The sequence below is a fragment of the Phascolarctos cinereus genome, unplaced genomic scaffold, assembly GCF_003287225.1.
Source record: "Phascolarctos cinereus isolate Bilbo 61053 unplaced genomic scaffold, phaCin_HiC Scaffold_2;HRSCAF=192, whole genome shotgun sequence".
NCBI classification, from domain to species: Eukaryota; Metazoa; Chordata; class Mammalia; order Diprotodontia; family Phascolarctidae; genus Phascolarctos; species Phascolarctos cinereus.
The window spans coordinates 329,539,804-329,556,678 of NW_027555625.1; the positions used below are offsets into that span (position 1 = coordinate 329,539,804).

A 16,875-nucleotide genomic window follows, 5' to 3' on the forward strand; every position below is an offset into this window, starting at 1 on the left:
CTTTCCCAATCCCCCTTCACACTAATGCTTCCTTCCCCTCTATTGTCTCCAATTTATCTTTTGTATATATCTCATTTGTGTATAGTTATTTGCATGTTGTCTCTCCCATTAGAATGTGAGCTCCTTGAGAGCTGGGACCTTTTTGCCGCATTTGAACTCGGATCCTCCTGAATCCAGGGCCACTGCTCTATCCATTGAGCCATCTAGCTGCCCCCTCTCATATGTGAAAGGAGGGGGTTGAGTTTGATGGCTTCTAAGGTCCTTCCCAGCTCTAGACCCAGGATCCGATGGTCATACGGCACAGTGGCAAAGATAGCTGTGGGTAGGGAGAAGTTGGTCCAGCCTCCAAATAACTCCCAGATGGGGGTTGGGAGGGAGCAGGAAAGATGGGCCTGGACACAGGGACACAGGCCATGGCAGCTGTGGTGGAGGGGTCTAAGGCAGGGGTGGGGAGCCACATGGGACTCTCTAGGTCCTCAGTGCAGCTCTTTGACTGAATCCAAACTTCACAGAACAAATCACTGGTACAGCTTGGGGTCACAGATCACAGATTTAGAGCTGGAAGAGACCACAAAGGTCCATCCAGTTCAGTTCTTCATTTTATTGATGAACAATTGGGATTGGCAGTAAATGCCAGAGCTAGGACTTGAACCTTAGCTGTTTGATTCCAAAGCCAGCAGTCTTTTCCCTGAACCACGTCACAATCCTTGCCCTCAGTGCCTACCTATGTTAGCCTGTGTTAGAAGGAAGTCTGTCTGGAGGGACAGAAGGTCTTAGAGACTCCTGGCCTGTGCAGCAGAGAGTTCATGAATGCAGCCAGGTTGGGAGCTCGGGAAAGGTTTAGAGGGCCCAGCTCCATTTCCAATTCCATGAGCTCCAGCGGTATCATTTCTATGAGAATCTGGAGGCTTTGGCCACTTTACACCTTTCTTTCTGTTAGTTTCAGCCCACTTTGTTTCTCCTTAGCAGAAGTAGTTTTGATTATGTGTAGGAAAAGGGGCCTACCCTGGGAACCTTCACCTCATCCAACACAGGGGGTCAGGGATGGCTCAGCAGGTGGTGGCTGGCTGAGTGGGAGCCATTTCCCTGGAAGACAAGAGGATGGGGTATTTCTCCGAGGAGATAGCCTGAGAGGCTGAGGACCTCCCCCAGGAGGTCCAGATGCTCATCTCTGCCTGAGGCCACACCAACATTAATCTCTCCATGGAAGCTCAATCCTGAGATTCCCCTTCCCCATGCCTCAAGATTCCCAACCACCTTGCTCTGGTGACATCCAGCCTTCCTGCTTCATGGAGATGGGAAGTGGTCAGGATGATTGGGCCTGAACTCTCGGGAGAGTCTTTACCTGCAGGTGATGGCCAGGGTATCCTGGGCGTCAATCACAAGCTCTTCTTCTGTGATATTCAGGGTCGGAGGAGTCATAGAATAGGTGCTGACAAGGCCTGGGGGTAAGGGGTGCGGGAGGTGGAGAAAAGGAGAAAGGGAAGGTCAGCTTGAGGCTCAGACTGGGAGATCATAACTTCATGGAATTTAGATTAGGAAGAACCTAGAAGATCATTTGATCCAGAGGTGTCAAATATGTGACCCACTCACAACATTACTGGCCCAAACCAGATTAAAATGCAATTGGTAAATATTTAACAAAATAAATAAAATACAATAAAACATTGATAATGTAACCTTTTAAAGCTAAGTCAACATGTGGACCACAGACATCCTTGCCTATGCTTTAGTGGCCACTGTTTTTGAGTTTGAGACCACTGATTTAATCTAATTCCCTAATTTTGCAGGGGGAGCAGGGCTTGGTCAGGGCTCTGTCATTTCATCAGCATAGGGTCTCTCTCCACCTTCACTCCACCCTGACCCATGGATGCAGATCTGAAAATCGTTATCTTAAAGAGTTGCCTGGGACATGAAGGGTTAAGGGACTTGCCAGGGTCACTCAGTCATTATGTGCTAAAGGCAGGAACTGAACCCAGGTCTTTCCTGACTTCAAGATAAGTTCTATTCATTTTATGACGCTATCTCTCCCCTAACTGAATGAATGAAACTGTGGGTCTCAGAGCTTCAGAGACTTGCCCAAAGTCAGGTAATAAGCAGCAAAACTGGAATCTGAACCCAGAGGTGGCATCCATTTCTGCTCTGAATGACCTCACAGAGGGCACCCCCAGTGGCTGGCCAGTATCACATCTACTTTTTTTGGGGGATGCAATTGGGGTTAAGTGACTTGTCCAGGGTCACACAGATAGTAAATGTCTGAGGCCACATCTGAACTCGGGTCTTCCTGACTCCAGGCACAGCGCCACCTAGCTGCCCCTCTTATCCACTTTTTTCAAAGGACTCTGGTTCCATCAGTGTTTAGAGGTCATTTAGTGTTAAAGAAGTAAAGGCTCATTACACATGAAGGTAATGATGAGGATAGCTGACATTTATATTTATATAGCTTTAGTGCCATCAAAGCCATTTCCATATTTTATATGCTTTGCCTTTCACAATAACTCTGTGAGGTAGGTGCCCTTATCATTTCTATTTTATAGATGAGAAAACTGGGTGAAAGAGTGACTTTTCCAAGGTTATATACAGTGTCTGAGCTAGAATTCAAACTCAAGTCTTTCCGACTCACAAGTTCAGCCCTCTATGTACTTCTCACTGCCTCTCAGACTGACTAGGAACCCAGTCACAAACTGACCCCACACTCCAATGACAAGACAGACTCCCTGGACCCAGCCACATGCTGACCTCTAATTATCCTCCTGCCTCCCCTAGAGCTCAGCAGGTAGAGATAATGAAAAATGAAGATGAGTGACTGACGCCTATCAGAAGAAACAGATCTGCCTATGCCTTTCCTATCCAGCCCTGAGGGAGGATGGGGGCAGGCTGCGGGGTGTAGGAATGGGGTAAGTGTCACCTCTCAGTGACACTCCCAAGTCATCAGGTTCTGATGGATAGACATGGACATGTCACAATACTGACATCTGGAACCATGCTGTTGTTAGCCTCAGTTACCATCATCAGAAAGACACAGCTGTCATCTCACTAGGCCACCTGACCATTGCATGTGTTCCCTGCTTTTTTTGGTCTTCATAACTTCCCTGATGTACCCCTCAATCCGCACCCTCAGAATGACAGAATTAGGTTTTCAGAGTTGGAGGGAAACTTCTCATTTTCTTCTTTCTCCCTCCCTCTCTCCTTCCCTCCCTCTCTTCCTCTTTTCTTCCCTCCCTTCCTTCCTTCATTTCCTCCCTCCTTCTTCCCTTCCTTCTTTCCTTCCTTCCTTCTCTCCCTCCCTCCCTTCCTTGCCTTCTATTCTTGTCCTTATCTCCCCTCTCTTCCTTTCCTCTCTCCCTTTCTGCAATCTGTGTTTGATCCCACCACTCTACGGAAACATTCTTCAAAGTTACTACTGAGCTCTTAAAGCCTCAGTCTGACAATCTTTTCTCATCCCCCATTCTCGTTTATCTCTGCAGCTTTTGATGCAGTTGATTACCCCCTGCTGGATTCTTTTCCTTTACTTAGCTTCTGTGACACTGCTTTCTTCTCTTACACATCCTTCTTCTTCAACCATGTTCAGTGTCTTTTGCTGATTCTTTATCCTCTTGCATGAGTAACACCCAAGGGTCTCTTTTATGTACCCTTCTCTTTTGTCTAGAAGTCTTCCTTGGCCATTATTCCATTACCTCCTTGGAGACGGCTCTAAAATCTGTAAGTCCAACCTCAATTTCCCCTGAGCTCCAATTCTCCATCTGTACTTGGATGTCCTACCTGTACCTCAAGCTCATTATGTCAAAAACTAGACTCATGTTCTTTGCTCCAAACCTGTCCTTCCTCCTAATTTTCCTGCTGCTGTTCATGGTACCAATAAGTTTCCAATCCCTCCAGGTCAAGACCTTGAGTTCTCCTTGACTCTTCCCTCTCCTTCACCTTCCACATCCAATCAGTTTATCAAGTCCAATCCATATAACCTCCCCATCTCCTCCATCTGTTCCCTTCTTTCTGTTCACATGGTCATATCTACTGCTTCAGGGCTTATTACTTCACACCTAGATTACTATAAGTATTCCTGACTCCCAACTCTTTCCTCTTCAATTCATCCAACAAGGAGAATAATCTGCCAGAATAATCTTTCTAAAACATAGCTGGGGCTACATCAGTCCTCTGAAGAGGAGGAGGAAATTGGCTGGCTTGCCTTTGGGAATTGACAAAGTACTTTTAAAGACCCAAGCCTTCTCCCCGAAAAAAAGGCCAATTTTTACATTTTTAAGCATCAAGTCTTCCAGTGATGTTGTATCGATACAAGTAGATGCCACAAACTCTGGAGCATTCCAATAGCAACATTTTAATTTTGGGGGTTAAAAAATTTTTCATTCTAATTGTGGGGGACAACACGTATAGGGAAAGTTAAGCTGGCAAGCAGACGTAAAGGCCCCGTGGCCCAAAGGGTTCAACAACAAAGGCAAATGTTAAGGTCCAATGGTCCTTGGGATCTGGTGGCAGGGCAGATGTTTAGGTATAGTGGTCCTCCTTCTCATGGGAAGGATTGTGGTTGGTAACCCTCCCCCCCCCCCCCACAAATTTGGGTAGGAGGAATAGCACAGAAAATACCATCAAGGAAATGCATTACCAGAAAAGGAGGTGAGGCAGCCCATCACAAGGGTGAGGGATAACCAGTGGATGACTGTGCACTCCACTGGCCTCCCCTCAATGTCAAGAGATCTTAGGAAAGGGTTAGCACACTGGGTGGGCCCCCAGTGGTGGATTTATGGGAGGAAATGGACAAGTCACACAGGATGAAAAGGCGTGGATGGATTTCAACTGGCGCTGGTAGAAGGATGAGATCACATGTTCATTGAAGTACTAAGGCTCCCCTTGCCTACACAAATACAAAATCCTCAGCCTGACATTTCAATCTCTTCACAAACTGGCTCCAATCTACCTTTGCAGTCTTATTTCACCTAAGTCTTCTTTATGCCCTCAGCCAAGCTGGACTATTGGCTGGTCTAATTTCATTCTTCCAATCACAGATTTGGAGTTGGAAGGAATCTTAGAAGGTGTGGACAAGTGGCTGTCCTTTCTTCCCTCAGTGCATTCACTCGGGTTTGTTCCCCAAGCCTAGAACACTGCCCTTCCATAATTCTGCCTACTGAAGTCCTCAGCTTCCTTGAGAGTTCCTGGCAATCTCATTCGCTCTCATCTGAGCCTCTATGGCCGAGGTGTCAAGCTCCCCAGTATGGGCCTGAACCACATTAAAATGTAATTGAGGAATATTTAACAAAATAAATAAGCATACAACAAGACAAAGATAACATTACATTTTACAACTATGTCCATAGGCAGCCTATGGGAATCCTTACGTATAGATGAGTGAATCCATTTCTATTTGAGTTTGACCCCACTGCTCTATAGGAAGCCTTCCTGGATACATACCATCTAGCTGAAAGAGATATCTCCCTTCTTAAGTTTCTTAGAGCACTTTGCTTGGGCTGTTTTTGCTTTTCCTTTGTATCACTAGAACTTAGCAGAGTGCCTAGAAAAGAGTGAGTGCTTAATAAATGCTGGTTGATTGATTCTCTTTTACCCTTATCACTTTCTGTCTTGTATTATGCTTATTTGAGCACCTATTTTATCCCTTCTATTAGACTGTCAGCCCCCTGAGAGCAGGGGCTATATAATTTTCCATCTTGGTATCCCCAGCCCTAGCATAGTATCTTGCACAGAGTAGGGACTTAATAAATGTTTGAAATGAATTAGACATCAAGTCCAACCTCCTACCCAGTACAAAACTACACTCTATATCCTCCTGAAAAGACTTGTCTAATTTCTGCTCAAATTCTTCCAGAGACAGGGAATTGACTACCTTACAAAAGCAACCCACCCCACTGCTGAAAAGCTTTAATTTGGGGGGAAATTTGTCCTATCACTAGTGGAAATCTACCTTCCTATAATTTCCCTCCATGGCTTTAGTTTTGCTAGTTTGGACCAAGCATAATAAACTAAGTTTCTCTTCCACATGAAGCCATGGTGTTTCCAGGAGAGAAGCTAGGCAGCTTAAGGGTATGTCTGGGATCCCTAATTCTTCTCTGCCTCTGTCTCTGCCACCCCCACCCCACAACTTTTCATTCAATAGATGCTAGTGCAAGCACCCACGTTGATAGTAAGTATCTCAGGACAGATTTGAGCTCGCAGAGATGACTCTTCCTGACTCCTGCTGGGGCCACCTTGAGAACCCAGGCTCTCAAGGGCCAACTGTTAAATTTTCAGTGTGAGCGTTTACACTTTGGAAATCAGCAAATGTTGCAAATCAAGGTTTGGGTTATTGTTTTGTTAATGGTCATGATTTAAGAAAGTGATGGGGAAAATGTTAATAATTTGGATTAAGCTTAAACGTATGACACACATACACTTTTTTTTTTCCCAGAGAGATGGTTGTTAAGCATTTATGAACAAACTCCTGACTATGGGGGCAATAATACTGGTAAAGGACAACACTGATTTTCTAAAAAGCATTGGCAGGGGCAGCTAGGTGGTGCAGTGGATAGAGCACTGGCCTTAGAGTCAGTAGGACCTGAGTTCAAATCTGACCTCAGACACATAACACTTACTAGCTGTGTGATCCTAGGCAGGTCACTTAACCCCAACTGCCTCACAAAAAACCCCCAAAACCCAAAGCACTGATAAATTAAAAAAAAAAAGGAAATAGTGGGGAAGAGGTCTGAGATTTGTGCCTGTGCAGTGAAGTTCTCTATTTCTATGACCCCATGGCTAGGTGTCACACTGACAGGGGTCCTCTCTGTGCCACCAGAGTAGAGAGACTAGGTCTCAAAATGTTCCAGTTAAAGCCCACATCACCCTCTTAGAAAACAACATTTTAAAAAAAACAAATATTTATTAAGACCAGGAGCCATTCCCAAATAGAAACACAGTCAAAGGATATGAACAGGCAGTTTTCAAAGGAAGAAAACCAAGTTATCAACAGTCATGTGAAAAAATGCTCTTTGAGTTCTGCCTGACACCTATCAGACCGGCAAAGATGACAAAAGAGGAAAGTGACAAATGCTGGAGTGGTTGTGGGAAACCAGGCTTTTCACGTGCTGTTGATGGAGCTGTGAGGTAGTCCAGCCACTCTGGAAAGCGATTTGGAACCATGCCCAGAAAGTCACCAAACTGTGCATATCCTTTGACCCAGTTTCATCACTATTAGGCCCATACCACAAAGAGATCAAAGAAGGAGGAAAATGATCTATATGTGCAAAAATATTTAGCAATTCTTCCTGTGGTAGCCAAAAACTGAAAACTAAAGGAGTGTCCTATTGGAGAATGGCTAAACAAATGACAACATATGGATACAATATCACTGTGTCCTAAGAAATGATGACAAGGACAACTTCAGAGGAAACTGTGAAGGTCTTTATGAACTGATGCAGAGTAAAGTGAGCAGAATGAGAACAATTTATACAACGAAAACAACATTCTAGAGAAAAACAACTGTGAAAGACTCCTAGAATTCTTATCAATACCATGATAAACCATGGGTTGAAAAGAATGAAGATGAAACATGCTACTTGTGTCCTGACAGAGAAACTTAAACTGCAGAGACACACATACATCATTGGATGTGGCTAATGTGGGAATTTATTATTCCATATGTATTGTTCGCTTAATTCCATAATGTGTGTGAGTGTGTGTGTGTGAGTGTGTGTGTGTGTGTGTGTGTGTGTGTGTGTGTCTAGATGGGGGTAGTGGAAGGGACAGATTTTTAAAAAATACTTGTTACTTGAAAAATAAAAATAACAAACTATTTTGAAAAATGCAGGTACCAGGGCTGGTTAGGCTGGGTCTGAGGCCAGCCTGGGGGCAGGTTTTCTCCCCCTGTGGCCCAAGGCTAGCCCCGGCCCCCAGACAGGTCAGTCTTGAATGTGGTACACATTTCCTCTTTTTTCCCCATTGTTTTACCACTTCCTTCCCCAACATGTCTGGGGAATTGCCTAACCCCCTCATAAAGCAGCCTCGCTGGGGTGCTCTCTTCTGCCCCTGACAGATACTGGTCCTGCTATTATTCCCTGGCCTCCTGTTCCGGTACCTAGGGATGCCAGCTGGGCTAAGGGGGAGCTAGAGGCTGTGCTGCCTGTGGTCACTGGGCAGGGGTGAGAAGCGGGCTCAGAAGGAGCTGGGGGGAGCCCCAGAGACAGGAATAAAGGGTATGTGTGCGTGCATCAGTGTCACTGATTAGATTTGTGGCTGAATCTGGGTGTTTCCATAGGATCATCCATTTAGAGCTGGAAGGAACCTCTGAGGACATCTGGTACAATCCCCCTCATTGCGCAGATGAGGAAATTGAAGCCCGGAGGTGTTAAATGATTTGGCCAAAGCCACACAGGTGGTAGGTGGCAGCGATGGGGATTGAACCCAAGCCCTGTGACTCCAGAGCCAGTGGTCTTTCCACTGGACCATGCTGTCTTTCATGAAAGCACAGATGTGTTTGGGTTTGCTGTTCAGACGTTTTCCGTTGGGTCTGACTCTTCATGACTCCATTTGGGCTTTTCTTGGCAAAGATACTGGAGTGGTTTGCTATTTCCTTCTCCAGCTCATTTTACAGATGAGGAAACTGAGGCAAACAGGCTTAAGTGACTTGCCCAGGGTCACACAGCTAGTAAGTGTCTGAAGCCAGACTTGAACTCATCTTCCTGACTCTAGGCCCAGCGCGCTGTGCGCTATGGCGCCACCTAGCTGTCCCTTGTGTTTGGACGCATATATGTTACAGATGACCCTGTATCTCTCAAGAATAATACAGGTAACAAGTGAGGAAGGGTGGAAAATGAGGGAAAACTGTCTTTCTATGGGGAAGAAAGAAGAATCTGGGCTACATGTAGGCAGAGTGACAGAAGGGCTAAGAAACTCCTCCCTTTCCCTCCTGGTCACTCTAACGCTTCTTGGAGAAAGATTTTAAGCCCATATAACAAAAGGCAGTTTGTTTGGTAATAGGACAGGGGTGAGACTGAGACATCATGGTGTCAGGTACAGTGAATGAAGAATTGGACTTGGAGCCAGAAGACCATGATTCAAATCCCACCTCTGACACTTATGAGCCAGGTGACCCTGGCTAAGTCACTTACTGTCTCTAAATGTTTTCATATGTCAAACAAGGGAGCTGGATTAGATGGTCTTCCACCTCTAGATCTGTGGTCCTATGACACAAGCCTCCAATGACAGGAAGTCAACCACACTGATAGCCGAGCAAGTTCTTATCCAGCAAAGGAGACTAGACTAGTCCTGCTAAGACTCGGGAAGCCAGCCTTTATCAACACTTGGGATTGCCTGGAGGGCATTTAGAACCCTCTCTTCCTACTTGCTAGCCTTATCACCCATTACTCCTTTTCATGAATTCAGCCAAATGGGCCTTCCTGCTGTTACACACACACACACACACACACACACCTTCCATCTCTGTGCCTTTGCCTAGCCTTCCTCCTCATCTCTGACTCTTAAAATCTCATCCCTTGTTTCTTTAAAAATTTACCACCAATACTGCCTCCTGAGACTTTCCTGATCCCCCAGATACTGGTGCCCTCCTCACCCCATTACCCAGTATTTATGCCACATGCCTTTCCAGCACCCCACCCCTTACGTTTATTTTTCTGGTCTATATTTCTAATGTGCTTTTATATATATATATATATGTGCTTAATAAATGTTTGTTGATTGATTGATTGTAGACTGCAGACACTTAGTCTCTTCTCTCTTTTGGGCACATTCTCTTCCACTCTGGCTTGGAAAGCAGGGAGTGATCTCACCTAGACACGGTCCCAGTGAACATGATTGGATCAGCATTTCCCCTACCCAGAGGAAAACAGAAAGGGAAGGGGGGCTCCCAGGTGAGGCCCCCCAAGAGTCTTAAAAACAGCCACCGTGGGCGGATGACAATGAATTCCTGCAGAGCACAGATCCTCTATAGTCTGTCTATCCATTCATCCAGCTGTATGGCAGAATGGGGGAGGGGGCATTGATGGGTTGGTAGAGGTGACAGAAAAGCTCCAGGGGGCAGGTTTGGGCCTGGGGTTCCTGCAGATGTATCCTGCCCAGGACCATCCCCCAGACAACAGGAAAGGGAAGGAGGGCTCAGGCCGGATGGGCCACACCAGAGGCTGCTGTCCCCAGGTCCTGGCCCCAGCTAGGCAGTCACTGTCCTCAATGTGGATGGGATGATCTGCTCCTCAGAGGGATGCAGCCCTGCTGTGTGTCCCTCTTCCTGGGGACAACTCCACGCTTTGGGAGAGGGACTTGGGTCCTACCACTCTTCACCTCCTGCCTCATGCCCTGATCCCATAGGTGAGCTCTGTTTGGAGAAATGTTTGCACCTGGGCTGGCTCATCCTAGTAATTTGTATTCATTATAATCCTAGGATCATAAATACAGCAAGGACCTTAGGGACCATCTTGTCCAACCTTCTCATTTTAAAGAGGTGGAAACTGAGGCCTGGGTGTTAACTGTCTTGCCCAGGTGGCATTTGAACCCAGGTCTCCCAACTCCAGGATCAGTGCCCTTTCTACTATACCAAGTTGTTTCCACTATAGGGAGCTTGGGAAGAGTCTGGTTTGGGGATGGGGAGAGATGATATTCTTTACTTCCCACTCCCCTTTCCCACCTCCCAACTCCCTTCAAGATGGTTTTATGCTCCAGAATAATCCCTAATCTGCCTCCTTCTGTCACCTCCTGCCTGCCCCTAATGATCTAAGACCTCAGGTCCCTCTCCTGGCTGTGATATCCATAACATCCCTCCTGGGCACAGGCCAGCTGTTTCCCTGGAGGATAACAAGGCCTAGTGGTCCAGCCTCAAAAGCCTCAATCTCAGCCTCCTCATCAGCTGCCAGGATTTCCTGAGCACCCTTCCTATGCTGATCAGGGCAGGGGTTACTAGGGGAAGAGACCACCTGGCCCTCGGGAAGCACACAGGACTGAGACAGGCAGGACAGGTCTATATTCATCCTTTGACCTTGTACAGCCCCTAAGTGACACAGCTTAGGAAGCTGGGAACTGCTGACCATCTCCCGCCCCTGCTTCCAGACTGCTGATCATCTCTGGACCAAGTCACAAAATTGACCAGAAAACTTACTATCAATTTATGGTACAGAAGCTCAGCGGGGCCCCCATTTCTGCCTGATAATCCTTTCATTCTTTTACTAATCCCCCCTTATTTTTCATGGCAGCCTCTTACCAGCAGCATGGTGTGGGAGGATTTACCTTGCAGCTGGAGTTAGAGGACCTGGGTTCAAATCCTCCTCTGATATTTATTATCTCTGTGACTTTGGGCAAGTCACTTAAACTCCCTAGGCTTCAGTTTCCTCCCCTATAAAGCAGATGGCCTTGCAGGTCCCTTCTAGACCCATTATCCTGTTCTAAACCCTCTGGCTCCCAATCCACCGGGAGGACTGAAGTCATCTGATGCAGACGCCCTGAGCTTCCCTCCTTCTATCTTCAGAATTCCTCAGTGGCATCATAACATCACAACGCCTCCTTAGTCTCTTTCCCAGGCCTAGAGAATGATGTATTTCTACTTCTCACTTAAAGGGACGTGTGCCTTTGATGCCAAACCCTGTCTGCTTCATTGAGGATTTTTTTTTTAGGCAATTGGGGTTAAGTGACTTGCTCAGGGTCACACAGCTAGTAAGTGTGTCAAGTGTTTGGTCTGAGGCCGGATTTGAACTCAGGTCCTCCTGACTTCAGGGCCGGTGCTCTATCCACTGCGCCACATAGCTGCCCCGAGGATTTTATTTTAACAGATGTCACCACTTTCTCTTACTTCTTCAACCTCTCCCTTTCCATTGGTTCTGTACTCCTGCCTCTGACTTCAAATACATTCTGTTCATTAATCCATCGTTTCAGTTATGTCCAACTTTTTGTTACCCCGCTTGGGGTTCCTTCTCCAGTTCATTTTGCAGATGAGGAAACTGAGGCAAATGGGGTGAAAGCTAGTAAGTGTCTGAGGTTGGATTTGAACTCAGGAAGATGAGTCTTCCTGACTCCAGATCTAGCCCTCTATCCACTGCACCACCTAGCTGCTTTCAAATACACTCAGGCCCTCTCAGCTTTACAAGAGCCTTCCTTCCCTTGACCCATCTATCCCATTCAACTGTCATTCTCTCTCTCCTCCCCTTCATGGCCAAATTTCTTGAAAATGTCTATGCTCAACGTACCCATTTCCTCACTACCAATGAGGGATTCACCCTTTCAATAATCCCGTCCATTCTGCTCTCAGATGCCAGCAAGCTAATCAGCAAATCCAATGGCTTTGTTTCTGTCTTTGTTTCCTTAAGCTTGCTGCCTTGTTGAACATTACTCTGTATGGAAGATAGAGCACTGGACTTTGAGTTAAGAAGACCTGGGTTCAAGTCCTGCCACTAGCACCTACTGCCATGTGATCTTGGGCAAGCCAATTCTCTTCCCTGTCCTCAGTTTCCTCATATGTAAAATCAGGGATGGAAAATGGCCTAGATGGCTCCGGGGTCCCTTCCAGCTCCAGATTTATGATCGTTCGCCTCCTCCAGGAAGCCTTCTCTGATCTTCTCAGTCAGCAGTGATCTGGCCTTCTCTTGGGAGGGAGTACTTGATTATCTATGTGTGTGTCATATCCCCTTACTAGAATATAAGCTCCATGTGTCTTGTCTAGACTTTTTATCTCCCCCAGGGCCTAGCCTGGTTCTAGGCACATGGTAGGTACCTAATATTTGCTAAACTGAACTGAGAATGGTACACAGAGGATTCCTCAGCTTCTCAAAAAGAAACAACAAATTTTCTCTCTCCTCTTAAGTAAATCATGCTTATCCTTCAAGGCCCAGATCAGCCCTCCCCTCCCTCAGGAGGTTTCTTTCCTCAGCCACTTCCACTAATCATGATTCCTTCTTAAGAAGACCATACAGAGACACAGTACAGAGTGGTGGATGGATCCAGGGCCAGATTTGGGGTCAGGGGACCTAAGTTCAAATCCAGGCCCTGCCATTAACTACCCCATGCACTCTTAGAAATCACTTACCCTCTGTGGGACTCAGTATCCTCATTTGTAAAATGCAGATTGGGTTAGATGACCTATAAGGTCCCTTCTGTATGGAAATCTACAGTCAAAGGATTTAGAGGCAAGGTACCTGACACTAATTTCAGATAGAAACTTGGGCAAACCTCTTCCCCAGTATAAGCCTCCATTTCTTCATCTGTAAAATGGAGATAATAATTCCTGACCCATCAACTTTATAGGGCTGTTGTGAGGACCCAGTGAGATCCTAGGTAGAGAGAGCTTTGTAGCCATAAAATTCTCCAGAAATATGAGTTGTTTTTGTTGTTATTATTATCAAGTGGCCTGAGAACTTAAAAAGAATCAAGAGAAAGATTGTGGTCAGGCAGAGGATGTGACTGACTAAAGATGGCCCTTAAGGGACCATTTATAGGATTTCAGAGCTAGAAAGGTCCTCAAAGGTCTAAGGCCCCAAGAGGTGAGATGACCTGTCTGAGGTCACACAGGGAATAAATAATAGAGCTGGGATATGAACCCAGGTCCTCTGATGCCAAATCCAGCATCCTTCCATTGTACCATGCTGCTCCCTCATTTTACAGATAATGAAACTAGGGACCAGGGAAGTGCCGGGATCACTTATTTAGCATTGGAAGGTCATAGATACATATCTATTTACTATGTATACTTGTTTACTTAAGGGGCCTTAAAAGTCATCACCTCTAACCTCTTCAACCTACAGATAAGGAAACTGAGGCTCAGAGAGGAAGTGACTTGCCCAAGATCACATAGTTATCAGGCATCAGAGTCATAATGAGATCCCTTTCAATTCAGATTCTTCTGACTCCAAACCCAACGCTCTCTCCACCATACCACTGAAGACAGGTTAAGAGGAAAAGAACTGCATTATAGTAGGAGAGATTTAGGCTAGACACTAGGAAGAATAGTTCACTTAGTAGGGTGAGATCCCAGAATATATTACCCAGGAAGACTGTACTCTCATCTATGGAGTATAGGCACCTCTTAGCTATGAACACTCAGCTTCCAAACAGCCTATCTATCTATATCTAATCTATATCCACACAATCTACATACATGCGCACACACATAAAAATATACAGAAGCATACACACATATATGCATATATACACACACGGAGCTAGAAGGGTGATAGATATACACTCGTTCACTGTATATACCTATTTACTCAATAGACCTTAAAGGTCACTGTGTCCAGCCCCTTCATCTTATAGATAAGGAATCTGAGGCTCAGAAAGGGAAGTGATTTGCCCAAAGTAAATACACATGTGTGTATATGTTTGTGTGTGTAATCTATCTATTTATATCTATCTATCCAGTGTGTGTGTGTGTGTGTGTGTGTGTGTGTGTATGAAACTGTCTGTCCCCAAATCTCTTCCCTTCCACCATTTTTCCTCCCTTTTCCTTCTACTTCTCCCTTTTCCTCACCACTCACAATTCATCAGTTCTGCCTCACTTCATTCTTCTGCATACTCAGCCTCTCTTTAGCCCTTATCTCCCACTCCTCTTTGTCCTCCTCTTTCCCTTCATCCTAATTTTTTCCCTTTCCTTTCCCAACCACTCACAAGCTAAAATACCACCCTAAACTTGATAAGCCAGCATCAAGAAAGAGGAAAGAAAAGAGTTTTGAAGGAAGAGTGACATAAAAATAACCGCTAAGTCCCTGAAAGGGATTAAAAAGGCAAATGAATGTCATGGAATGTCATCTCACAATAACAAAGGACGAGTATGAGGAATTGTGAAAACATGGGTGGACTTCATGCAAGTGATGCAGGGTGAAGCAAGTAGAACCAGAAGAAGAATATATACAATGATGGAAATGATGTAGATGAAAACAACATTAAAAAGCAGCTGAAATAAATAAGGTTAATTGCAATGACCTGTCTTAGTCCCGGAAAAGAGCTGATGAAATACACATCCCTTGTCTCAGTAGAGAGATGGATGTTAATATGAGTTCAGAATGCTGTATAAACACTATCAGAGGGTTTGTATCAATTTTGTTCATGATGCCAAGGATATTTTGGAAAATGAATGTGGTTCAAAAAACAAAAAGCATCAATAAAAGTTCAATTCATTTTTGTTTTAAAAAAGACTCCTTCAGAAACTTCCTAGAAGTCTCTCCTTAAGTAGACTCAGATGTAGGGTCTGTCATGAATTAGCTGTGTGACCACGGAAAAGTCATTTCATTCCCCTAAATCTTAGTTTCTTTATCTATATGCCTGCACTACCTACCTCATAAAGTTGTTTTGAGGAAAGCATTTTGTAAACTATAAAGCATTGTAGAAGTATGCAGCTATTATTATTACTATTTCTTCAACTAACAAATTCCTTTAAAGTTTCATCCTGACCAGAAGTTGGCCCTGAGTTCTCAAGAGCTATGCTAGTGGATGGCAACCCATGGTGGGCCATAGAAAGCTGGAAGGTCTATGAATACAAGTCCTTTTCATGCCTAACTTATCTCTAAGAGGTCTATACAGGATAGGTGGTGATTGTTTGGGGGCAACTTAGAATCATATAATCATAGAACATGAGAGCTGAGGGGATGTTAGAAACCACCCAGGACAACCTACTCATTTTTCAGCTGGGGCTCAGAGAGGGCAAGGGGCTTAGCCAAGGTCACACAGATAGTTAGCAAGGGAGAACTGAAGGTTCTGGACTCCCAACCTAGGGCCTTTTCCAGATACTATCATACTACAGTTAGAAGCCAACTCACCCCAAATTAGGGGAAAGGACCAGATGGCTCCTTGTAGGTCTTCACATCCTGACACTCTGAGGACTGGCTGTGTCTACTGTGCTCCAGGATTTACAGCCATACTCCATGAGGAAAGTCCATCCTTTCTATGAGTCCCTGTCTCTTCTTTGTGTCTGTCTGTCCCACTGCTCCTTCAGCAGGAAGCTCTCTCTCATCCTCACCCTCTGCCAGTCTTCCTGTTCCCTCTGCCAGGCAGACCTGGCTTTTTCCTTTCCTTTCTGTCCCTTAATGCCTCCCTCCCCAATTCTCCCCATTCTAGGTTGGGGGGAGGAGGAGGCTGAGCCAGCAATAGCCCATCAGGATAGACAGTGTCTGTACAGAGGTCAGCCGGGTCACTGTGCAGACCTCCTCTCCCATCTGTGTTGTCCCTGCCCAGCCTCGGGTCCCCACACGGCTGTGTCCTACTCCCCTGCTCGAAGCAGGGTGGAGACCTCCCTCATCAGGAACACACTCAGCTTCATTCCAGGCCAGTGAGTTGGGGGCAGGGTGCAGGGAGACAGCCTGGAGCTGTTTAGAGCCCAGGTGTGTCCTTATTCTGGGAACCAAAAATGAATCCTAGCTGGATGGGACAGAGCAACCTTGCACCAAATTCTCAGCCCTTGGGTCAGGACACAGAGATGAGATCAGGGAGCGCTGAGAAGAGTGGCTGTTTTGTGCAAGAAGGGGGAAACTGTGAAATAATGGTCTAGACACTTGGGAAAGTCATTATGCTGAAGGCAGAGACCAATTTCACTGGTCTCCACTGAGAAGAGGTGGGTTGAAACTACACTAAATGGGAACACAAGGAAGACATAAGGAAGGGTGTGAGACACTGGAACACAGGATGATTTCTCATTGACTGGGATGGGTTATTAAGTAAAACCCTTAATGGAGGCAGAGGGCAGACCTCTAATGGTAGCCTCTGGCCTGAGCATCCAAGAGAGGGAAAGTGTCCTGGCCTGGAGCCAATCAGGACTATTCCTTCCTCCTGGGCCAAAGAGGGGATCTCCCTTAGGAAAGAAGGGCTGGAAATTCGAGATTCTAGAGGCAACATTGTGTAGTAGGCGGGAAAAACAGTACTACAGCAAACTCTTACATCACTGGCGGA

At 45.7% G+C, this 16,875-nt stretch overlaps 1 protein-coding gene across 1 annotated transcript in view; it reads right to left on the bottom strand.

Moving 5' to 3' along the window:
* FLT4 (fms related receptor tyrosine kinase 4) overlaps nt 1-16,875 on the bottom strand; it is a 102,374-nt gene that overhangs the window by 59,231 nt on the left and 26,268 nt on the right. The window contains exon 2 of the mRNA XM_020998599.2: nt 1,346-1,442. Within this exon, the coding sequence (XP_020854258.1) occupies nt 1,346-1,442 (97 nt within the window). The remainder of the gene's footprint in view (nt 1-1,345; nt 1,443-16,875) is intronic.